Source organism: Hemiscyllium ocellatum, chromosome 10 (genome assembly GCF_020745735.1).
Source record: "Hemiscyllium ocellatum isolate sHemOce1 chromosome 10, sHemOce1.pat.X.cur, whole genome shotgun sequence".
In the NCBI taxonomy this organism is placed as follows: domain Eukaryota; kingdom Metazoa; phylum Chordata; class Chondrichthyes; order Orectolobiformes; family Hemiscylliidae; genus Hemiscyllium; species Hemiscyllium ocellatum.
In genome coordinates, this window is record NC_083410.1 from 68854275 (window position 1) to 68880950 (window position 26676).

The 26676-nt window shown below is 39.7% G+C and overlaps 1 protein-coding gene across 1 annotated transcript in view; it reads right to left on the reverse strand.

The window, feature by feature from the left end:
- LOC132819563 (NADPH oxidase 3-like) overlaps positions 1 to 26676 on the reverse strand; it is a 98838-nt gene that overhangs the window by 24378 nt on the left and 47784 nt on the right. The window contains exons 10-12 of the mRNA XM_060831132.1: positions 20736 to 20898; positions 16656 to 16802; positions 10347 to 10471 (exon numbers count right to left, since the gene is read on the reverse strand). Coding sequence (XP_060687115.1) covers positions 10347 to 10471; positions 16656 to 16802; positions 20736 to 20898 — 435 coding nt within the window. The remainder of the gene's footprint in view (positions 1 to 10346; positions 10472 to 16655; positions 16803 to 20735; positions 20899 to 26676) is intronic.

Below are 26676 nucleotides of genomic sequence, written 5' to 3' on the forward strand. Positions count from 1 at the left end.
AGTATACAAAATTTTAACAGGACTAGACAGAGTAAACACAGGAAGGATGTTCCCAAAGATTATGGAGTCCAGAACCCGGAGTCACAGTTTAAGGATGTGAGGTAGGTCATTTAGGTCTGAGTTGAGGAGAAATTTCTTCATTCAAAGATGATGAACCTGTGGAATTCTCTGCCACAGAAAGCAGTTGAGGTAAAAAATATTGAATGTTTTCAAGAAAAACTGGATAAATTTAGCATAGAGCTAAAGGAGTCAAAGGAAGAAAATGAGAACTGGAATGATAGGCCATGTGCGTAGTGAATAGTGAAGCAGGTTCAAATGGCCTACTCTGGCTCTGATTTTCCATTTTTATATATTTGGAAGTATTTGCACATAGTTGCAAAACATTTAGGAATGGAAACCAAATTTGACAGTTTTTGGTTCCTTAGGAAGGATAAGGAAAATTGTTGGAGGGGTAGAGTGGCCTGAATGAAAAAGGATAAAATCAGTTCAATGGTAATTCAGGATATAATGAGAGTTTAAAAAAACACGGACAGGGAAATGTCTGTGTATGTTATTGACGTGCACTTCCAGAACCATTTGACAAAGTCCCCTAGGAATTGAAATTTATGGAATTGGAGGGAAATTATAGATCAGGTTAGTAAATTGGCTGAGTGGAACGAGACTGAGAGAAGTGTGCAAGTAGTTAGCATTGGTATTAAGTGGATTGGGAGGAGTGTGCAGCGAGTGAGCACTGCAGTGAAGCAGACTGAGCACGAGAGATGATGGGGCCTTTGTTCCCGAAACAGTGATAGTTAACAGCAACATCATGAAGATTTGTGAGAGCAGGGCAGCAGTTCTATATAAAAAAAGGTGATAGTTATCAGTTTCTCAAACATCGTGAGTGATAAAAATTAGCAGCAGATCCCTTCAACTTGTTTCACTTCAAAGAGCTGAAGTGTTACATTGTAGAAAAAACAGGTAGGCGGTTGGTGAATAGTTTTTTGATTTATTACAGCTGAAGAGCACATATACTAAGCCCATGGTTTTGAATATTCCGAACTTCACATGTTTATTCAGTACTTTCTAAAGGTTGAGGTTACTGTTTCAACCCTGCCAGGCAGTGTATTACAGACCACCACTACCTTCTGGGTGAAAAAAAATCATTCCTCAAATCCACTGTAAACCAGAGCCTTTCACTTTACAAGGTTCATGACATTTCAACAAAGGGGAACAGCTGCTTTGTATCTACCCTAGCTACGGCCTCTTAATATTATAGACCTCAATCAGATCCTTACCTCACCTCTCTGCTCCAAGTAAAAATACCTGACCATACTCAGTCTCTGCAATTTTTGAGAAGATTTGAGAAAACTTTATATACTAATGTAACAGACCATGAATGGACAGACACACTAGAATGGGCCATAAGCATCAAACAGCAGCAAACACAGAAAATGAAAAAACTACCCCTACAGGAAAAAAACTGGACAAGCTCACAAAAAAAGAACAACACAGACAACACAGAGGCTTGGATAAAAAAAACCTATCAAACCTTCAGAAACAGAAAAAGCCGTCCTGGTAAGAGGGTTAGACTACAACTACAGATATGCAGACAAAAAGGACTTTCTAGTGGCATTAGAATCAACACTGAAGGACAACAGACTCGCAGGAGAAACCCAGCAGGCCATCAGAGAGACCAGTGGCACCAACACTAAGCAGGAAAAAGGAAAGAAACACACTCAAAACACAGGAAAGGAAAGCCCTAGAAAGACTCAAAAAAGACAAAAATACTGTAATCCTACCTGCAGACAAAGGTGCGTGAGCATCTTTCTAAACAGAACGGAGTACATTGAAAAAGCGAACTCACTGCCTGCAGATACTGACACTTACTAACAGGTGGTGATAGACCTGGCCCCACAACTAAAAAAAGACAATGTCACAGCCACATTGAAAAGGCTTCAGAAATCAGGACAAATAAACAAGACAGACTTCCAAAAATGAAACCGAATGGATCTAACACACCCTGCTTCTACGGACTACCTAAAATACACAAACCAGGGGCCCTCCTCAGACCCACAGTCTCACTTCCTGGAACACCGACTTATAGACTAGCCAAAGAATTCCACCAAAAACAAATACCTTGTGGAACTCATGCCACTCCATTTACTCAACCAAGAATTCCTGAACACCATCAAATACATCAAGTTAGAAGAGGATGAAATAATGGTCTCCTTTGATGTAACAGCCCTGTTCACATCAATTAACAACAACCTTGCCAAAGAAACACTGACTGCACTACTAGAGGGATCAAAGACACAAACACCAGACAGCACCAACTTCATCAGCAAAGACAACATCTCCAAGTTAGTAGACCTGTGCCTCATAACCCACTTTACATTCAATAACAAGACCATTCAATAACAAATCAACGGAATACCCATGGGATCACCAATATCAGGATTCCTAACAGAAGCAGTAATGTGGAAACTCGAACAAACAGCCCTCCCAAATACCTAACCCAAACTTTTGGTCCACTACAGTGATGACACCTTTGTCATCACAAAATGGAACAAATTGGAGGAAACCTACAACACCATCAACAATACCCTTACTGGCATAAAATTTACTACAGGGGAGAACACCAACAGACTCCCATTCCTAGCTGTCACAATAGAACAAACAGTTAATGGAGAACTTCAAACCAGCATCTACAGGAAAACAATACACACAGACCAAATACTTAACCAGTGAAACAATCATCCCAACACCCATAAACAGAGCTTAATTAGGACATTATTTTAGGAAGCCACCACACACTGCAGCACCCACTAACTACGAACAGCAGAAGAAAAATAACTATACAGCGTATTCAAGAAGAAAAAGTATCCAATAAACACAGTCTGCCAATTTCTCAACAATAAACCCAAACAAGCAGATACAACATGCTCAGAAACTCTGACTACATTACCTTACATCAAAGACATCTCTGAATGACTGCCACACTACTCAGACCGGAACCCCATCAGTAAATGCATCGATTTGGACCCTGTCTACTATCCTCTGAGAAGAAGAATCAGAAATGATATCACCCACCCAAAGAAACCAAAACACCTAAATAGAAAGCAGAACATAACATGAGCACTTTGCCAGAGCCTCACTGATGATGTTACTTTGCATGGTGACAAAACGTCTGAAATCAAACCTATCAGCTCAGCAAGCAAACTTACAACCAGTTACTCAGTCTCTCTTCATGGGTAAAATGCTTTACCCCAAGCAACCTCCAGTTGAATCTCCTCTGCACCCCTCCAGCTCAATCACATCCTTCATATCGTGTATACCCAGGACTGCACAGTTCTCCAGATGTGCCCTAACCAAAGTTCTGTACAGCTCCAACATAACCTTCCTGCTCCAATAGTGTATGCCTTGACTGATAAAGGTAAGCATTCCATATATCTTTTATTAACTATCCTTATAACCCTGTCCTGCTATCTTCAGCGATCCCTGAAGATCACTTTGCTCCTCTGAGCTTCTTAGTCTCCTGACACTAATGCCGACTGCCTTGAAATTTCATACAGAGCTGATGAGTTAGAATCAGAGCTGCAGACATTTTAACACATCAGGGAGTAGGGGAGAGTTGCCTAGACAGTTTCTGGATACAGTCACCCCCCTCAGATTTATTATATCAAATTTGATCAGTGGTCAGAGACACAAGAGTCTGTGACTAAGAGCAAGTATGCTAGTCCAGAATTAAGCTTTTGAAGCGCCTCAGTTACTGCCCTTACCCAATAGCTACAATGTTCTTGTTCCCAGTATAGATAAGAGCACAGCTTAGACAGAAGATGAATACACTGACCACTGCATCATGATCCAGAGAGCCATTCAAATGGGGGAGAATAGTTCAAGGAATAGATACTGTTCTTTGCAGCAAAGTCAGAGAGTCCCAAAGACTGTGGTGCTTACTTGGTGCCAAAGTTCAGGACATCTCTCCTGGGCTGGATAGGAACTTAGAGTGGGAGGGGAAGCATCCAGTTGTCTTGGCTTACGCAGGTACTGACAAAGGTGGGACTAGAAAAGGAGTTCTGCTGAGGGATTAAGAGTGGATAAATTGAAAAGCAGAACACAAATATAGTAATTGCCAGTCCTCTACCTGAGCCCAGTTAAAATTGGCATATGGCAATAAGATTGCACTGGTAAATGCATTACTCAAAAGATCAGTGTGGATCAGTTCTGTTTCATGGGGCACTGGCAGTAGTATTGGATAAAAAGAGAGCTGTTTCATTAGGCTGGGCTTTATTTGAGTCATGCTAGAACCAGTATCCTCTTGAGTTGTAGAACTGTGTTTAGAGATATGGCTTTAAACTAATTAGTGGAGGGGAGGATTCAGAGTGGATGTGCAGGGTAATGAAGAGGCAAATGCTGTTTAACATGTGACAGAAAGCTGTAGAAAATATACACAAAAACATGTAACACAAATAAGAATCAAAACAGCCACAGTACTGAAAATAATTTGACAGACTAAATAGAATATTAGCCTAATTAGAGAAATAGAAAACCAGGAGGTAGAAGCCATGCTTCATCTCTGCAATGCCCTATTCATGCCACAACTGAGCAATTCTGGGCATGACACTTCAGGCAGAATGTACTGGCACTGAAAGAAATTCAGTTTAGATTCACCAGAATGATGATCAGACCTTAAGGTTTAAATTTCAGTGATATTGCAAAAAGTTCAAACATATCCATTGTGATTCAAAAGGTTAAAGGGTGATTTGATCTAATATTTTCAAGACATTAAGGGGAAAGAAAGAGTGAAAAGGGATAAAGTTTTTTCATTGGATGGGGAGACTAGGATTAGGGGATATAGCCTAAAGATTAGAACCAAACCTTTCAATAAGGAAAGCAGGAATACATTATTGCACACAAAGAAAGAAGTTTGGAACTTACTTCAGTAAAAAGCTGTTGATGCTAGAATTAATTGTTAATTTTAAAATTGATTGAAAGCATTTCTTTAGCCAAAGGCACCAAAGATATAGGTCCCAGATCAGTCATGTTTAAAAGGTCTGCCTCAGTGCTCTGGGACTCTATCCAAGTAATCAAAGCAGACAGGCCCTCTACCCCTCATTTGTCACAAATCTTCACACTCCTCACACACTGTCCATATCCCATCCGTACAAACCTATATCTCCACCCACACCCATGGCCCCACATATCTCAATCTGTGCCCCTCTACCTACCCCCAATGACTCTTCATACATTCCATGGCAATCTATTCCCTGCTACTAACCCCAATTGTTCTTTGTAGCCTAATGTTAACTTAATACCACCTTATGCCAAGCCATATATTCTATTGCTTTCTATCTTTATACTTTCCATGCCTACTAACCCAGTATCTACCATAGCTGACCTCTGGAGCCCTCCTGAGATGTAATAAAATTAAACTATAAGTATCACTTTACGAAATATATAAAATTAAAAACCCTCATGGATAAAAGCCAGTTCAATACATCTAAATGCCTTCAAAATTATAATACATTTTTTACTTTTTAAAAAGTATTTGTAACTCTACATCAAAGACAGACAGTCCCTTAATAAGCTCTTCATGGTAACAAACCCTCACTACTCCACCTCCCCACTATGATAATTATGGGTTATGCAGGCAGTCAAAAAATACTTATCCAATAAAGATATTTTCAGTTTTATGTCAACAAACAACTATTAAAATGATAGGCACACCAGATTCTTTTTCAATTCAGGGTGATGTAGGCTGGTTTATGTTTTCAAAATTTAAAGAACATAGGGATTTAATAACTTGACAGTTCCATGGGCCTTATCCATCTTACACACGTTCACATTTCTACTTAAAAATCCTAAGGTGCACACTGCAAGAGAAGGATCTGTTACCAGCAATAATGGGATCTGTTTGAACTCTGCAGTTTTCCATATGAATCATATCCTGCTGCTTCCCCCTACAAGTGAAATAGGATCTATCAGAAATAGAGGCAGGTCTTCCTGATCCAGGTTCCCTTGTAGCATTTTCGATAGGGCACAGAGTCTCCTTGACTCTGAATATCCAGGGCAAGGTGACATTTTGTGATCTGTTCTCCACTCATCCCTGACCTCACCACACCAATCAGTTGGATCAGGAGGTTGGGGAGTTTCAGATTGGATGCCGTGGCATTGGTGCCATGCCTGTTACCCATTTATTTCCACTGATACTTCACTCATGGTGAAGAAGAACCAGGAGACCTGCTTGCTCTTGAACCAATTAAGGCCCTTCATGGCCAATTTGTTTTTCCAAAATGAGAGGGTGGAAAGAGTGTATGCTGAATGCTGGCAAATGAAATGTTATTTCTGACCCCACTCAGTGTCCCCTTATTTTCCTGATTGGTCTTGCATCCTCCCAAATCAAGTCTATGATGATAGGATTTAATGCATTTGTGGATGAGCCTCTGGTTAGCTGTGATCTCAGTAGTCTTGTGCAAGTATAATCTCTGGTAGGATGTTGATTCCTGTATAGCACAGCTCAGTAGCCTCACTATCATGTATAGTATATTAAAATCATTGTTTAATGTAACCTAAAAGTCTGGTTGATTACAAAGTGCTAAATAATAAATGCTACATTTCCAGCTCTCCATCATACTTGTCAGGGCCTATTGCACTCACCTTCTAATCTGGCTGCAAAGCTCCTCAATCCCAGCATTGGCCACTATGCTCAGTAACACAGCTGTGACTAGAAAGGGATATATTCAAATGGTCGTCTGATTTTAGAGACAAGATTTCCTCAAAATCATTCTTAGGCAATTCATGGCTAAGAATACTGTGGGGCGCCATGGTGGCTCAGTGCTTAGCACTGCTGCCTCACTGCTCCAAGGACCAGATTCAATTCCCGCATTGGGTGACTGTCTGTGTGGAGTTTGCATGTTCTCCTCGTGTCTACGTGGGTTTCCTCCAGGTATCCAGATTCCTTCCACTGTCCAAAGATGGGCTAGTTAGGTGAATTGGCCATGCTAAATTGCCCATCGTGTTAGGTGCATTAGTCAGGGGTAAATGTAGAGGAATGGGTCTGGGTGGGTTACTCTTCGGACGGTTGGGCTGAAGGGCCTGTTTCAATACCATAGGAAATCTAGTCTAGTGGTCTGATGGACTTACAATGGACATAGAACTTCCAGCAGAAATAGCTTACTTCTGACTTTTAAGCTCAGGAGAAAAATCAGTACCACCACATAAAATCCAGGACATTCATGCAGATCTGCAGTCCACAAACTCTTCTATATTTTAACATTTTTTGTACCTGTTGTGGGATGTACGTTTGTGACTGTGTGTTTGTGTGTGTGCATGAGTGCGCGTGAGGTATTTACAGTAATATTATATACAGTAATAGAGATGTACAGCATGGAAACAGACCCTTCGGTCCAACCCATCCATGCCGACCAGATATCCCAATCCAATCTAGTCCCACCTGCCAGCACCCAGCCCATATCCCTCTAAGCCCTTCCTATTCATATACCTATCCAAATGCCTATTAAATGTAGCAATTGTACCAGCCTCCACCACTTCCTCAAGCAGCTCATTCCATACATGTGCCACCCTCTGCATGAAAATCATTGGTTTCTTTTATATCTTTCCCCTCTCACTCTAAACACATGCCCTCTAGTTCTGGATTCCCCAACCCCAGGGAAACGACTTTGTCTATTTATCCTATCTATGCCCCTCATAATTTTGTAAACCTCTATAAGGTCACCCCTCAGCCTCTGACACTCCAGGGAAGAAAGCCCCAGCCTGTTCAGCCTCTCCCTATAGCTCAAATCCTCCAACCCTGACAACATCCTTGTAAATCTTTTCTGAACCCTTTCAAGTTTCACAACATCTTTCCGATAGGAAGGAAACCAGAATTGCACGCAATATTCCGACAGTGGCCTAACCAATGTCCTGTACAGCCGCAACATGACCTCCCAACTCCTGTACTGGCCCAATGTACTGGCTTTTTTAACTGAACACTGCAAATCAGAGATCAGTTGTTGCATATGTACTCTATTCCTAAAATTTTGAATGTCAGGAATAACAGTAATAAATAAGTGAATTCTAAGTATTATGTGTAAACAATACTTGAATACAAAGTATTCAAACTCAACAATAAATTAGGACAATTAATGGGCTTTAAATATTTTTGTGGCTGCAAGTTCTCAAGAAACTGTAGAAAGGATTAAAAGTGAAACTTTCAAATCAGAAATTGTGTCCTGTCTATTTTGATATTTAACTTATCTCTTGTTTAGCTCTGTTGTAATAGGATGAACTATGCTTAACTGATGTAAAGAAAGAGAAAATAAGTTTTGTGGGTAAACTTGCAAGGAATATCAAAATAGACAGCAAGAGTTTCTTTAAATACCTAAAAAGGAAGAAAGAAGCCAAATTGAACATGGGTTCCTTCAGGAATGAGGCTAGGGAAATTATTAGGGAAAACCAGAAAATTTCAGAGGAGTTGAATAACTGTTTTGTATCAATCTCCACGGTTGACAACACACATAGCATTCCAAAAGTAATAAAGGAGAGGAAATAATTGCAATAACTACTACTAGGGAAAATGTTAGGGAAACTAATTGGACTAAAGACCTGATGGAATTTATCTTAGGATATTAAGGAAGTAGCTACAGATTTGGTGGATGTACTGGTAGTAATTTTCTAGGAATCCTTAGATTCCGGTAAAGTCCCAGAGAATTGGAAAATTGCCAATGTAAGACCTTTATTTAGAAAGAGAAGAAGGCAAAATTCAATTAACTGTTAGCTAGTGTCAGCATGGCTTTGTGAAGGGGAAATCATGCCTCACAGTTTAGTAGAAGTTTTGACGAAGTTATAAGCAAGATAGATAAAGGGGAAACTGCAGATGTAATATGTTTGGACTTTCAAAAGGCATTTGATGAGGTGCCACACATTAGCTACTCAATAAAATGAAAGCCCATGATGATGGATAGAGGATTGGTTAACTAATAGAAGATAGAGAGTTGGGATAAGTGGGGCATTTTCAGGATAGCAACCTGTAACTAGTGGTGTGCCATATGATTCAGTGCTGGTGCCACATTTATTTTCAATATATATCAATGACTTGGATGAAAAAATACTTTAGCCAAGTTTGCAGATGACACAAAAATAGGTAGGAAAGCAAGCATATCTAAACCGCAGAATCTGCAGAGTGATATAGACAGATATGAATGGGCAAAAACTTGACAGGTGTAGTTCAATGTGGGGAAATGTGAGGTGATGCATCGTGGCAGGAAGAAGACAGGAATTGAATATGATTTGATTGGTTGAAGACAACACAGAAAGGTACAGAATAATGGAATTTGAGATCCCCATTCAGGAGTCACAAAAAACTAGCAGCCAAGTTCAGCAGATAATAGGGAAGCCAAATGGAATGCTGGCTTTTAATTTCAACGGGAATGGAATGTATAAGTAAGAAGGTTTTGCCAAACTATGCAAGGCACCAGTCACAAAATGGCTGGAATACTGTGAACAATTTTAGGTCTTCAGTTCTGGAAAAGTATACTGGCATTTGAGGCAGCCTGGAGAATGGTTCATTTGGTTCACACAGTTATGGAGGGACTGTCGTATGAGGAAAGGTTGCGTGGATTGGGCCTGTATTTGTTGGAATATAGAAGAAAGAGGCCTTATTGAATGACAGTAAAGTTTTAGAGGACTTCATAGGGTAGATGCAGTTACCCCTCATAGGAGAGTCTAGGACCAGAGGGAACAATCATTTAAGACAGAAAGGAGGAGGAATTTCTTCTCTTGGGGGTTGTAAATCTAAAGAAGTGTTTACCACAGAGGGCTTTTGATGTTGGGTCATTAAGTTTATTCAAGGCTGAGATTTTTAATCTATAAAGGAATCAAAGGTTATGAGGAAAAGGCAGGAAAGTAGGATTGAAGATTATTACATCAGCCATGATCACATTAAATGGTGGAGCAGGGTCATGGTCTGACTGGCCTATTATTGCTCCTTCATCTTAAGGTCTAATCTGATCGTATTCAAAAGTCAATTACACTCTTGGTTTCAGAGTCATGATGAATTGTAGAAAAGATACAATAAATTTACCGTCTTAACCTTCACATCATGAAAATGCAGTTTCCACTGCTTCAAATAGTTTGAATAGGGCTAGCATCAGAAAGGAGTTAACAAGGGTAAATGTTCAGTGTTGCTTTGTTAGTGATCATGTTGACTAGTTATAATTTAGAACATTATTTTGGTCAAGCTCCAAAATCTCTGAAATGTTTGTCATTTATTATAAGGTGGATTATGGACTGTGGCCTGAATCTTTTACAAAAATACATTAGTGACTGATTGATTAATCACTAATCCATTAAAGCATCAAAGGCCTTACCCAGGGTGATCATCAGCTATGCGTTTGAACTCCTTGTTCCAATCTGGCCTGCCATAAAAAGTCTTCTGTTTCAGCCCGGTGATAACATCTTTGTTTTCTTCATAATGCAAGGCAATATGAGCAGCCTGCAGAAAAACAAGTCTCAGTCTATCATCAGTTGGCTACAAGTCTACAGTATTACAAATTGCACATAAAACCTTTTCTTAACCCCTTAATTGGGTTTCTCAGAAAGAGATTTCAAGACCTATTGGGATTGTGTGCTGGAAATCAAACCCCATTATTCTCAGAGTCATCACTGTGAGTATCTGATGAAACCAGATATTTTATTGAACTGCCCAATTCAGTTTAAAAATATTCACACAACATTTTTCATAAACAATGAATCAACTCAATAGTTTAATTACAACAATGGTAAGACAGATATGGATTCCACAACTTCAACTCAACCATTTGCTTCAAATTCCAATACAGAAACAAACTTACTCCAATTACCGTGGGCGGCACGGTGGCACAGTGGTTAGCACTGCTGCCTCACAGCGCCTGAGACCCGGGTTCAATTCCCGACTCAGGCGACTGACTGCGTGGAGTTTGCACATTCTCCCCGTGTCTGCGTGGGTTTCCTCCGGGTGCTCCGGTTTCCTCCCACAGCCCAAAGATGTGCGGGTCAGGTGAATTGGCCATGCTAAATTGCCCGTAGTGTTAGGTAAGAGGTAAATGTTGGGGTATGGGTGGGTTGCGCTTCGGCGGGTCGGTGTGGACTTGTTGGGCCGAAGGGCCTGTTTCCACACTGTAAGTAATCTAATCAAAAGACAGGACACAAGTATTATAAGTGGGGAAGGAAAGAAAGTCAGAGATGTGCCGTTTCAACACTAATATTTGGACGAGAAAGGTCAATGAGTTTTCTTTCAGTTCATCCTGATTCCTTTTGACTTTGAGGTCACAATAATTTGATTTGATTTATTTATTGCTGCATGAATTCTGTTATAAAATACAGTGAAAAGCGTTGTATAATATCACCTCTCTCTAACAACATCTTAAAACAGAAAAATAAACCAAAATATAGAATATAAAGGAAGGAGAATAAAGAAACAAAGAATTGTTCAACTATACAGGCCCCCTTGTTACGTGCTCCACTACGGGCCTGACACGAGGCCTTTTGCCATGCTGACGTTGCTGGAACGGATGTCTCTACACTTCGGCGTCCTTTCGCTTCCACCAATGCCTTCGGAACTATGAGTCATCACTGGATATCGCCAACGCAGACACCACTAATACTGCCAGGTACTGTATCGGCCCAAACTTGACACCACTGCTGCAATGAGTTTGCTTCAGGCCCACTTCGCTGATGCAACGGCTGCCAATCACACAGGGTCTCGTACTGTGCCCAAACAGACTTTCACCATCGACTCTATGAATCTGTGCTGGACACAGACACCGCCGGGAACACAAACTCATTTCTGCCGCAGCACGCATTAGTTGGCTCTAGGGCTGCCCTGTTGGTGCAGAACCTGTCAGGAATCCAAAGTCACCTTTAACGCCGTTACCACGAGTTCAAACTGTCCCCACTTGCAAACGGTCATGAGTCCACGATGGACATGTTGATTCAGTGTCTTTTATTCACTGGTTGAAAATTCACTCTTTCAGTCTGACTTTTCTTTGCCTTTTCCATTCAATGAGAGAATGTGCAATGAATGCAGCTTAAGGTAAATGGTAAATGGTAAATGAAAATTGGCAATTTTGTTACTTTTCTGCGTAATAGCTATTACGCAGTCAAATAGCTATTACAAAGCTGAGCCTACAACTGTACAATTGAAAAAAAAACGGAAGGACTGTCTCAGGGCAAAACTACTTCATGTGCACACGACATGAATAAGGCATCAGAATAGATGAAACTCACAGAGTTCCAGTCACTCGTTCTTACAGCTACATCTTCTTCTGCAGTTTCCCTACTGATGCACTGGATTCCACCATCAATATAGATGGGGATTTTTGCGGAGCCTCTTCCTTGGATAAGTTGTGTAACTTGCATGGTAATCCATGATTGGATTTGGTTGGATTGTAGAGTTTTGATCTGATACACTGTGGAATCGCTGATTTCCATTTATTGCATTCATCTATAGGTTAGTATGCATTCAGTCCTATGTTACTGTTCCATTTGGTCAGCACTTCATTTTTAAATATGCCTGGCATGCTCTCCTGACTCCTCATTGTAATATGATGATATTGTACTGAATTAAGTGGCAGCAAAGGACATTATATGTGGGATATAGGTAAAGTAGTGTTACTTCTGCAATTATAATTACTTATGCAAGGTAAATGAACTCACACCAATGTGTAATTGTTTCAGCCAACTGCTGAGTCAACTAGAATGAAAACTATGTGGAGGAAATACATAATTGTTTTTGTATTAGCTAAAATTGTATGCAAGAATGAAACGCGACTGCAAAACAATGGTAGATATTACAGGCGAATAGATAAGGTGCTGTGAGGGGAGGCAGTTCAGCTAGATACACCTGTACAAACAATAGGTATAAACATCTGTTTCCCACTTTTGCAGAAACAGAGGAACAAACCCCAATTAAAAGGTCATAGGGATCAGTATGGTTGGCGAAAGCGCAGATGGAGGGAGTAGATAATGGTGAAGAAAGGATGTACCTAACAATGAGTCACAGCGGGATATGGTCAAACAGCCATGAGAGGCCAGAAATAAGCATTTTGTCACAGACAATGCCGGATAAGGCAAGAGATAAACAGGAGTAATGGGTGCCGGTCTTAGAGAAGTGGAAGATGTAAACGGGAAGGAGCAATGGGTTAAAAAAAGGAACCAAATTACATAAATATCGTGTATTCATTGAATTCAGGGTGTGTTTGTCCCTGCCTTGTGGACAGTGGACATCGCACCCATTGCAAGTGTGAAATAAATGACACTACTGATTCAGATCTTGTCTTGGACTGAAATTATTGAAATGAGTGAGCTTTGTTTCTCACATTATAGAATCACAGTACCATCAAATTTAGATTCAGGCCAGTAATCTGGTACATATTGAATTTCCAATCCCAGCAACATTATCATGAGAAAGTTTTATTGAAAGCCAAATAATTATCACATGGAGAGAAACAATGTCACATTCATTTTAATCAGCTCTAATGTATTGTAGAACAGTTGTGTGTACAATAGCACTGGTAGACGTCTGGAAAAATTTAACCATTGATAGTCTAAACTGGTGATATGACAAAATAGACAGCAAACCATGGAGAGATATATCTTCAAAAGGTTTGTCAGAAAGTTTGTACCAATTATATTAAGTTCAACTTGATAAATGGTACAGCAATATATCAAAAATGTATGCCTGCGCTGATCCATGATGCATCTTTGTCAAAGGTATTCAACCACATTAATATGGCATGTGCTTCTAAGATAAAATCAGAAAATAAGAAGCATATTCTAATTTACAGACAATTAAACTCTAGATGTCTCAAAAGACTGTTTACATAAAAGAAACATAAAAAACTGCAGATGCTGTAAATCTGAAACGAAAACAGAAATTGCTGTAAAAGCTCAGCAGCTCTGGCAGCATCTGTGGAGAGAAAACAGAGTTAGCATTTCAGGTCAAGTGACTCCTTCTCCAAGAAAGAGTCACTCGACTCGAAATGCTAACTCTGATGCTGCCAGACCTGCTGAGCTTCTACAGAAATTTCTGTTTTTGTTCACTTATCAGTTAAGAATCAAATCAAAGGAACACAGCTCCATCTAATCAGCATAAAGCTCATTGTATTATAGAATAATCCTGTACTTTCCAACACTGGTATTGAATTTCACAGAAAATAAGAGCAGGAAGAGGCATTCAGAACTTTGATTCTGGATCAGTGGTGCTGGAAGAGCACAGCAGTTCAGGCAGCCTGCTCTCCCATTCAATATGGTCATGGCTGATCATGCAACTCAGTAACCTGTTCCTGCTTTCTTCCTGTAGTGTTTAAACTCTTTAGCCTTAAGAACAATACCTAACTCCCACTTGAAAACACTCAAAGCTTTGACCTCAACTGTCTCCCATGACAGAGAAGTCCACAAGCTCACCACTGTCTTGGTAAAGACATTTCTCTTCATCTCAGTCCTTAGACTTTCACCTCAGGTTCTGGACTCCCTGCTCATGGGGAGCTTCCTTCTTGCATTTATCCTTCCTAATCCTGTTAGGATTGTATTGACTTATGTGCATTCTCCCCAGCCCCACCCCCTTGTTCTTCTAAACTCCAGTGGAAGATCTAATCTCTCTTCATCCTTCAGTTCTGCCATCCCAGGAATCATCTGGTAAATCTTTGTTACACTGCCTCCGTGGCCACAGCATCCTTCCTCAGGTAAGGAGAATAAAACAGCACACAAAACTCCTTGGTCTCACCAAGGCCTGAAGCAAGACAGTCCGGATCCTGTACTCAAAGCGTCTCAATATAAATGCCAACATATCATTTGCCTTCTTTACCGTCTGCTGCACCTGCATTCTTACTTTCAGTGACTAGTGTACAATGACATTCATGTCCTCCCATTGGATTCCTTGTTGAGTTTTCCCATTTAGCTTGTTTGGTGGATTTAGTAAAATGAGATATTGAATATTGATGCAGTGAGTTTGGGCTGATAACAAACATTTTACAAGTAATAATCACCACTAATTGACAACTTGTTGTTGTTGCCTTGTGAAAATCTCACTCCAAAGCTTGTGAAAAGCTCAAAAGATGCCACAAGTTGCTTCCAACATGAGACTGACCTCATCAGGTTTATCATCCATTCTACCACACATCTTGCCATTGACCATGTTGCTCAGGTTTTATCCCTATACTTTTCACCAAAAAAAACACATATCAATCTTAACGTTCTATATTTTATTCTATGTTCTATGTAACCTCAACCAGCAGAGAACACCAATGACAGTGATAATTGAAAGCCTAATCAACAAGGAGAAAACTTTACAGGTCTCAGGCGAGAATGTAACTTCTTCAGCAACCATGCATAGAAACATAGAGAAGGAATAGGCCTGCTCTCGGCTCACATTCCTATCTCTAACTGATAACTTCTCATTGCTTTGCTTACCAAGAAACTACTGCTTTAAAGATATTCAAAGCTGACACTTTTACTGCTTTTTCAGAAGAAAGCTAGGAAATTGCTTGAAAAATGAAATTACAAGATGGTGGAATAGCTTTCTATGAATTGTTACATGCAAGTTCAGGGTGGTTCAAGTATTTCAAGACAAATGCAAGTTTACATAATCTGAGAATAATTATTAAGGTAGCAAGTGCTAATCTAACAGCTGCAGATGCATATCCTGTAACTTTAAAGGCTACATTGAGGAGAGAAGTTAGTTATCCTGTTTTATATTAATTGTATGGGGGACATATGGCTGACACCCCAGGCTGCCATCAAAATAGGTCACCTGAGAGCCACCAGATGTACAACAAGCCTGCCCTACAGCTGTAAAGTGTTGAAGGTGGGCAAAATTATTACAGGGCTGGATATTGTATGCCACAGTAAATGTGGCACCCACCTTTCATCTGTAAGGTAGGATGAGTCTGGGAGTTGGTGGGAAGATAATGGGCTGGACACTTGTCTTATTTCATATGCTCAGCTGTGCAAAACACACCTAGAGGGACATATAATATCCAGTCCATGGTAAATTGCAGCACCGGGATGTGCTATGACTTGGATAAATCCATTTAATATTACAGGATACTCAAGAGGGTAAGGCAGAAATTTTGCAAGCAACCTAGGATGGACTCATTTTAATGAAACGTCAATGATGAAATTCAAGCACAATGGACCCTTCAAAATGCCCTGCTCCATCACCCTTTATCTATTAACTGTCCCTCCATAAGCCCTCCCTCCTTTAGCTCATTCAGTTGCAGCTATCAAATCAGTTATCTTCCACAGGCTCACTCAAAAAATCTTCAATATCCAATAAACTGCAATATTTTAAATGCCAAAATAAAGATTTTCATCACATTTTGACACTTATTCATGTGATTAATTAATACATTAAATATATAAAATGATTTTTTTTCATTTAAAACTTGAAAGTCTGGAACATAAATCTATCTTTATTACATGCTTTCTGTGGGAAAGTGATTATTATTTAGTGTGTTTTTGTTTAGCTCACCATTTTCAGGAACACATTAGGAGTGCATATGCAAATTTTATTCTTTAACATACAATATAATTTTTAAAATGTCCAGAGTGCACATTAGGAGTGCATATGCAAATTTTATTCTTTAACATACAATATAATTTTTAAAATGTCCAGAGTAGAGCAATAAATTGTCACTCACCTGGTATTCATCCCAAGCAGTGAGGAAAATGTGATAACTCAGAAAGCGACCCCTTCCTCTCTCTATCAATTGTACTTCCAGAGATTGCAAGAGATCTGCAAACCATTCAAAAGAATGGGTATCCCGGCATATCCAATAGAAGTAAACCTTTACATGTAAACAAAAATGTTTTAGAAATTCCATCACATTCATGAAAACATACAAGTTGAAAAAAAGTTAAAATGACAATGGAAATAAAATTTGGTGAGGAATGGTATCATCATTTTTTGGGCAATTAAGGAAAAGCAATGAGCCAAAGGGATTCTTTAATACACATGAGGAAACAAAACAACGATTGTGACTTTTCAAACTTAATTTTTCTTTCACACTTTGTTATATTTTCTCTAGGTCCACATCCAAGATTTTACAATTTCCTAAACAAAGCTAAAGTGAATGTATTAAGTTTTCCTCTATTAATTGATGCACCTACCTAATCCATCTTGCTCCTTATGTATCAGAACCTGATCTAACACTGCAACATATTTTAAAATTGGTAAAGCTCATATTGCACTTGCAAAAGATTTCTCTGTGCAATGTGTTTCTAAAGGAATTAATCAACATAGTTTCCTTTTAGAATCTGATCATTGTGTGGCATCTGTGGGAAAGCCAATATTTATTCTTAAAAGGTAACAGTGAACCTCTCCACTCCAATGTGGTACAAGTACATCCACAGTGCTGTTGGTTAGAGAGTTCTGAGGTTTTTATCTCCAAGTCTGAATGGGGTGTAACATGGAAAAGTTGGAGATGGTCACGTTTCCTTAAATCTCCTCTCTTTGTACTTGATGATCAAAATTGCATTTTTGGGAGGTGCTGTTTTTGAAGAAATTAGTTTTTTTAGTGCAGCTTGTAGGTAGTGAATCTATATCATAGTTACGGTTCACTGGTGATGAAGGGCATGAATGTTTAAGGTGTTGGTTTAGGTATGAAATAATTGAGCTACTTTATTGTCGGAGATTCACTCAATAGGCTAGTGGACAATATTCCTTCATATTCCTGACTTATGCCTTGTGAATGGTGAAAAGCTTCAGGGGAGCCATAAACTGAGGTGCTGGCTGGAAAGTGTGCAAGTTTTGACCATACTATTTACAATTAAATTTCTGTCAACAGTGACCACTAGAGTGTTGATGTAGAAGGGTCAGTGATGATAATTGCACTGAATGTCAAGGGCAGATAGTTACATGGTCAATTAGGAGACTTTGCATACCTTTTGCATGACTGCTATTTATCATTTACCAGATTGAGCCAAATTATTGCCAAGGTGTTGTGCATGAAGGCATGAGCTATTCCATGACTGAGAAGTTGCAGATGGAACTTCAAATTACCTTCAAATGTCCTCATATCTGATCCAATAAAGATTGAAACACATTGATGAAGCAGCTCATGCTGCCTGGGCCTAGCACATTATCTTGAAAACCATCCGCAGCAAAGTCCTGGGTCTGAGATGATTAACATTCAGTAATCACACCATTGTTTGTATTCAGTATGATTCCTGATAATGAAAAGGTTTCCTCCTGATTCTAATTTAATTTCAAATTGACAAAGAAGCTTTTATGGCCCATAATATCAAATACAGCCTTGATGTAAAAGTCATCACACTCCTCTCAATTCTGACATTTTATCCATGGTTGGACCAAGTCTGTATTGAAGTGTGGAACTAAGTGATCCTAGCAGCAACCAAAGTGTGTATCATCAGTAAGCATAGTGAGCGAATGCCACTTGATTGAAGTCTCTGTAACACCTTGAGAATAGACTGATGGAGCAGTAATGGGCCAGATTAAAAATAGATAGAGTTTTCTACCACATAGAGTGGTTGTGAAAACAGACTGTTTCAGGGACCAAGACTATTATCAGGACTTTGGTACAAATATCATCTCACTAATAACCATTGCTCAGGCTGTAATTCAAATTAACACTGTGAAAGGAAGTTTGAGAAAATTAAGATACCTTGGTAATGAAAACATGTGCTGCATTTTGCAATCATGTAAATGACCCAACATTGGCCAGGAAGAGTACATCCCCTCAATTTTACAAACAGAAGCTAATTAAATGGCTTCGCCAGGGTTGCTGAACTGTTTAGTATGGGTGTTGACTAGGAATAGCGAGGAAACAAATATTGATGGCCGTAGTTTGTAGGACCCAAGAGTAATTAAATCATTATACAAAACCTTAAACAAGAACTGTTGGAGTTTGTAACAAAACAATGTAAAAATTGTACAGACTTCTAACTTGCTTACTGACTGGACTTATCAAATTGATGAAAATGATCTGGAAGATGAATTTGTAGAATACTCTTGTAATCATTTTCTGGTGAAATATGTTTTAGAACCATTAGGATAAATCTGATTTAGATTTAAAGGTTCAAAATCTCCAACCTGCCCTTCCACTTACCTGAATATATTTAAAAAGATCAAACTTTTGACGCAGTGTCCAGAAGTCCTTCAGCACAAGATTCCATGAGAAAAACAGCAGTGCAGAAGACATATTCTCCTTTTTGGCAGTAACTGATAATTTAAAGGTCCAGTCTTTTCATGAATAAGCGTGATTTGGTGAAACAATAATTGGATAGTAAATGGGTGACTGACTGAATAAATAGATGGATGAGGTGGTTGCTGGATGAGTGGGTAGGTGGATGAGTGGGAACATCTTCCGTTGTATATGTGGCTTAGATGATCCAGAGACTGAAAGATGTGGGCCAGTATTGTGCAATGAGATAGAGTTAATTAGTAATCTCATAATATAGGACCACTGGGAAATAGTCATCTAAATCGAGTTGAATTCCATATGAATTTTCAAAGTGACATACTCCAATACTACCAGCAAAACTCTTATATTTAAAACCAATTCCATAAGCTTGAGGGAGAGAGCTGGCTAAGGTTGATTGAATAAATAGACTAAAGGGTATAGTTGTAAGTGAACAATGAAAAACACTAAGTAACAGTTCAGAACGTTAAAGAAAAATATACTCTATTCAAAAAATGTACCTCAGAAAAAAATGTTTCCTTGGTTTACTAAGGAATTTAAACATAGCATTAGATTAAGAGTAGAGGTTTATAATGTTACAAAGAATAGTAGTAAGCCTGAGAGTTTAAAATATTTCAGAATCAGCAAAGGGCCTCAAAAAAGTTGATAAAATGAACATAGAATGAGAGTAACCCAGCCAGGAAGATAGAATAGGTTATAATAACTTTTACAAAACATAAAACAGTTTTAAAGAGTGAGAGGTGACCTCATTGAAATCTACAAGATTCTGAAGGGACTTGACAGGGTAGACACCAGAAAAAGGGCCACACTTTGACAACATCCTAGGGGATGCCACTGACTAGAAGCTGAACTAGACCGGCCTATAAATACAGTGGCACAAGAGCAGATCAGAGGCTAGGAATCCTGCAGCAATTCTGGTCTCCTTACTTGAGAAAAAATAAACTGGCACTGGACAGGGTGCAGAGGAGTTTCACCAGGTTGATGCTAGAGTTGAAAGAGTTGGCTTATGAGGACAGATTGACTAGAGCGGTACTATACTCATCGGAACTTAGAACTTATAAGGGGGGAATCTTACATCTAAAATTATCAAGGGAATAGATAAGATAGAAGCAGGGAGGTTGTCTCCACTGGTAGGTGGAACTAGAACTAGGAGGAATAGCCTCACAATAAGGGGGAGCAGATTTAGGATTGAGTTGAGGAGGAACTTATTCTTCAAAAGGATTCTGAATCTGTGGAATTCCCTGCTCCAATGAGGCTACCTCATTGAATGTTTTTAAGGGAAAGATAGATTTTTGAATAGTAAAGAAATTAAAGCTTATGATGAGTGGGCAGGTAAGTGGAGCTGAGTCCACAAAAAGATCAGCCATGATCTTGTTGAATGGTTGAGTAGGCTGTCCAGGCCAGATGGCCTACTCCTGATCCTACTTCTGATATTCTTATGTTAACTTACCTCTTGGCTCCTCAAAGCATCCCTTGTTAAATGTCTTATCATGTCTTAGTTTGTGTAATATCCTTTGTTCATTTTCAAGATAAAATAATACAATGATTTACATTACCTACCCTTTCTACTTTCATTGTTGTTGCTGGTTGATTGTATTTATACCAAATAGATTTCAATACAGAAGCAAAGGGGGTCACTCCAATTCCTGTAGCAATCAACACACTAACTTCATAATAGAATACGTCTATACAGGCAGTTCCAAAAGGACCATCAACTGCAACTCTGTAACACATAGGAAAATGTGCACTATGGCTTGAAGTGAACAGACATGTAACTACATAAGGCACCCAATATTCATCATGACTAACAAAGTCACTTCACAGTTACAGTATTTGCAATTTTCAGTTACTTTAACCAGTGTGAGGTTTACAGGATAATAATATTGAAATATTATTATGTACCCCTAGTCATAATGTTTACACAAGATATGCAGGGAGGGGTATTTAGCGTTTGCCATTTTTAATCTTTCTTCCTGGTTGCCTTGATACGATTCCATCTTTGCTCAAAACTTTATCCTCCATGTCTTAGTGTCAATAAGCTACTTCATCATGGAGAGCATCACAGTTCAACCTAAACATTTATATACCTGATATTAAACCAATACAGTTTTCAACAAAGTCATAGAGTCATATAGCACAGAAACAGACCCTTCGGTCCAACCCATCTGAGCCGATCACACTGCCCAAACTGACCTAGCCCCATATGCCAGCATTTGCCCCATATCCCTCTGAATCCTTCCTATTCATATACCCATCTAGATGCCTTTTATAGAGACATATCAGTAACAAAAAATTAAAGGATTGAATCACAACAAAGGTCCCTAAATTTGACTCCTAAATCTGATACTAACCCCTAAATTTAAATTTTGTAATTCAGGGCTGGTGGTGTTGTAAAAAGGTACTATATCATTATTGATTATAGAAGATAACTACATTGTCATCTGTCAAACTGTTTTCAAGAACAGTTACAAACATAAAGTTACTATAGGTTTACCAGTAAAAACTTACAGGTGATCAGGACATCAAAGATCATCACCTGGAGGAATTCACTCTGCTCCAGGAGCATTGAGGCCAATTGTAATCCTCCAACTGTTATCATAGCTATGATTACTTAATTCAGCATGCATCAGTAATTAAATCAGGGACTTCATAATAAACCATATTGCTATATCAGGCAGCACTGAGACTGCAGAACAGTATTGTATCTGGTTTATTTATCAGGGTCAAACAGGCAACACATATTGTATGATAAGAACACAAAGAATTGCAATGGCCCATCAAGCCTGCCTTGCTCTTCAGTAAGATCGTTGGTGATTGCCTCAGGCCTCAATTTCTGTTTTATACGTCATAAATCTCAACCCCCAGATAGTTCAAAAATCTACCCACCTCCTCTTTAAATATTTTCAGAGATTAACTCCACAAAACCCTTTGGAGTAGGGAATTCCAGACATTCACTGCTCTCAGGGAAGTAATGCCTTTACATCTCAGTTTTTAATGAGTGTCCTCTAATTCTGTAACTAATTCCCCTAATTTGAGGATCACCCACTTTTGAAGCATCTTTGTAACATCAATCTTGTAACCCCTCAGAATTGTTTATATTTCAATGAGGTCACTTCTCGTTTTTCTGAACTCTAAAGAAACAAGGCGTAACCTATTTAGCCATTTTAGATCAGTGAAACCCTTCATCCCAGGAAAAAGCCTAGTGATTTTTTTTTTTGATCTGCCTCCTATACCTTTCTTAAAGCCAGGAACTCAATCTGTACACAATATTCCAGGGGTGGCCTCCACAACACCTTATATGGTTGTAACAAGACTTCCCTGTTTTTATTCCCCCAGCAATGAAGGCCAAAATTATTTTTGCCTCCTTAATTAATTGTGGCACCTGCATACTAACTTTCTATGTGTTATGTACATGAACATCCAGATCCCTTTGTGCTGCACTTAAATAAAAGCAAAATACTGCACACTCTGGAAATGTAAAACAAACTCATTAAACTCATCATGTCTGGCGGCAACCGCAAAGAGAGTAAGACAAGATTAAATCTTCTGAATCGAATAATAGTTCAAAAGAAGTCATATCAGATTCAAAATGTTAACTCTGTTGCAAGGTTTGTGAAGGTTTGTAGCTGAGGTTTTCTAGAGCTTTCTTTTCTTGTGTAGGTTTGCTCGCTGAGCAAATAGCCAGGTTTGATATCCAGACATTTCATTACCTGGCTAGATACCATCATCAGTGGCTACCTCCAAGTGAAGCGAAGCTGTTGTCTCCTGCTTTCTATTTATATCTTTCTCCTGGATGGGGTTCCTGGGGTTTGTGGTGGTGTCATTTCCTGTTCGTTTTTCTGAGGGGTTGATAGATGGCATTTAGATCCATGTGTTTGTTTATGGCATTGTGGTTGGAGTGCCAGGCCTCTAGGAATTCTCTGGCATGTCTTTGCTTAGCCTGTCCCAGGATAGATGTGTTGTCTCAGTCGAAATGGTGCTTTTTTTCATCCATGTATATGGCTACGAGGGAAGAGAGGGTCGTGTCGTTTTGTGGCTAGCTGGTGTTTGTGTATCCTGGTGGCTAACATTCTTCCTGTTTGTCCTACGTAGTGTTTGTGACAGTCCTTGCATGAAATTTTGTAGATGACGTTGATTTTGTCCATGGGTTGTACTTGGTCTTTTTGTTTGAGAGTGTTGGTGGGTTTGTGTGCTACTAGGATTCTGAGGGATCTTAATAGTCTGGCTATCATTTCTGAAACTTCTTTGATGTATGGTAAGGTGGTTAGGGTTTCTGGCTGTATTTAGTCTGCTTGTTGTGGCTTGTTCTTGAGGAATCTGCGCACTGTATTATTTGAGTATCCGTTCGAATACTTTGTTTCTCCTCTGTTTTCCGAAGTTCGTCTGTGCTGCAGTGTGTGGTGGCTCATTGGAATAGTGTTCTGATACAGCTTTATTTGTGTGTGTTGGATGGTTGCTGAAGTAGTTAAGTATTTGGTCAGTGTCGGTTTTCTGTATATGCAGGTTTGTAGTTGTCCGTTGTCCTTTCTTTCGACTGTGACGTCCAGGAATGCGAGTTTGTTGTCAATTTCTTCCTCCTTGGTGAACTTTATGCCTGTGAGGGTGTTGTTGATGATGTTAAATGTCTCTTCTATCTTGTTTCGTTTTGTGATGACAAAGGTGTCGTCTATGTAGCGGACCCAGATTTTTGGTTTGATGGTTGGTAGGGCTGTTTGCTCTAGTCTTTGCATTACTGTTTCTGTTATGAATTCTGATAGCAGAGATCCCATGGGTGTGCCGTTGGTTTGTTTGTAGACTATGTTTTGAAAGTGAAGTGGGTGGTGAGGCATAAGTTACCGAGACACTGACAAGAAGTATTTCCTAGCGGCATTAGAAACCACATTGAAGGACAACAATCTCACGGAAGAAACACAACAAACGATTAGACAGACAGTTGCACCTACTCTGAGTCGAAAGAGGGAAGGAAACAAACTGAACACACAAGAAAAGAAAGTCCTAGAAAACATCAAAAAAGACAAAAACATCGTTGTATTACCCCACAGACGAAGGTCGGCTCACAGTCATCCTGAACATATGGGACTACATAGAGAAAGCCAATGCACTACTTGCAGACCCAACACCTACCAACAGACTAGACCTGACCCCACAACTTGGAAACAAAATTACATATCTCCTAAGAAAATTGCACGATTCTGGACAATTAAACAAAACGGAATTCCAACAAATGAAACCTGACGGGACCAACACCCCACGATTCTACAGACTACCAAAAATCCATAAACCGGGAGCCCCCCTCAGACCAATAGGCTCACTACCTGGAACACCAACTTACAGACTGGCCAAAGAACTACACGCAAGACTGAAATACCTAGTAGAAGAGTCACAGCACTTCATCCACTCCATCCAGGAACTCCTAAAAATCATCAAAAACACCAAAATAGAGGAAGACGAAACAATGATCTCATTCGATGTAACAGCACTGTTCACCTCCATCAACATCGACCTTACCACACTTTTAGAAGAGACCATCACACTCACACCAACCACCATCAATCACATTACCAACGAAAACATCATGAAGCTAGTGGACCTGTGCCTCACCACGTACTTCACTTTCAGCAACATAGTCTACAAACAAACCAACAGCACACCCATGGGATCTCCGCTATCAGAATTCATAACAGAAGCAGTAATGCAAAGACTAGAACAAACAGCCCTACCAACCATCAAACCAAAAATCTGGGTCCGCTACATAGATGACACCTTTGTCATCACAAAACGAAACAAGATAGAGGAGACATTTAACATCATCAACAACACCCTCACAAGCATAAAGTTCACCAAGGAGGAAGAAACCGATAACAAACTCGCATTCCTGGACATCACAGTCGAAAGAAAGGACAACGGACAACTACAAGCCTGCGTATACAGAAATCCAATAAACACTGACCAAATACTTAACTACTTCAGCAACCATCCCAACACACACAAATGAAGCTGTATCAGAACACTATTCCAATGAGCCACCACACACTACAGCACAGACAAACTTCGGAAAACAGAGGAGAACCACCTATACAACATATACAACAAGAACGGATACTCAAAAAATACAGTGCGCAGATTCCTCAAGAACAAACCACGACAAGCAGACCAAACACAACCAGAAAACCCTAACCATCAAAGAAGTTTCAGAAATGACAGCCAGACTACTAAGACCCCTTGGAATCCTGGGAGCACACAAACCCACCAACACTCTCAAACAAAAACTAACAAACTTAAAAGACCCAGTACAACCCATGGACAAAACCAACGTCATCTACAAAATTCCATGCAAGGACTGTCACAAACGCTACGTAGGACAAACAGGAAGAAAGTTAGCCAACAGGATACACAAACACCAGCTAGCCACAAAAAGACACGGCCCTCTCTCCCTCGTAGCCCTACACACGAATGAAAAAAAACCCACCATTTCGACTGGGACAAAACATCTATCCTGGGACAGGCTAAGCAAAGACATGCCAGAGAATTCCTAGAAGCCTGGCACTCCAACCACAACGCCATAAACAAAAACACATAGATCTAGATGCCATCTATCAACCCCTCAAAAAAACAAACAGGAAATGACATCACCACAAACCCCAGGAACCCTATCCAGGAGAAAGATATAAATAGAAAGCAGGAGACAACAGCTTCGCTTCACTTGGAGGTAGCCACTGATGATGTTATCTTGCCAGTTAAGGAAACGTCTGGATATCAAGATTAGATTAGATTAGATTACTTACAGTGTGGAAACAGGCACTTCAGCCCAACAAGTCCACACCGACCCGCCGAAGCGCAACCCACCCATACCCCTACATATACCCCTTACCTAACACTGCGGGCAATTTTAGCATGGCCAATTCACCTGACCCGCACATCTTTGGACTGTGGGAGGAAACCAGAGCACCCGGAGGAAACCCACGCAGACACGGGGAGAACGTGCAAACTCCACACAGTCAGTCGCCTGAGGTGGGAATTGAACCCAGGTCCCTGGCGCTGTGAGGTAGCAGTGCTAACCACTGTGCTACCGTGCTGCCCTAAACCTACAGCTCAGCGAGCAAACCTACACTCCATTAACTCTGTTCCTTTCTCTACAGATGCTACTTGACCTGATGAGTTGCTTCAGCATCTTTTGTGTTTCCTTCTCTCTGTCCAGCATTTTTCTGGAGTCTTTCTCCATTTAAATCATACTTTAACTTTTGATTCTTCTTACTAAAGTGCATGACTTCACATGCCTGCATTAAACTCTATCTGTCAGGTTTTTGCCCACTTACTCAACCTATCTATTATTCCCTTTGCAGATTCTTTATGTCCTCATCATAACAAACTCTCCCACCCATTTTATATTGTCAGCAAATTGAAAACATTACACTCTGTCTCCTCTTTCAAATCACTAAAATAGGTAGTAAATAATTGAGGCCTGAGGACTTACCTTGTGGTACTGTACTAGTTATACCTT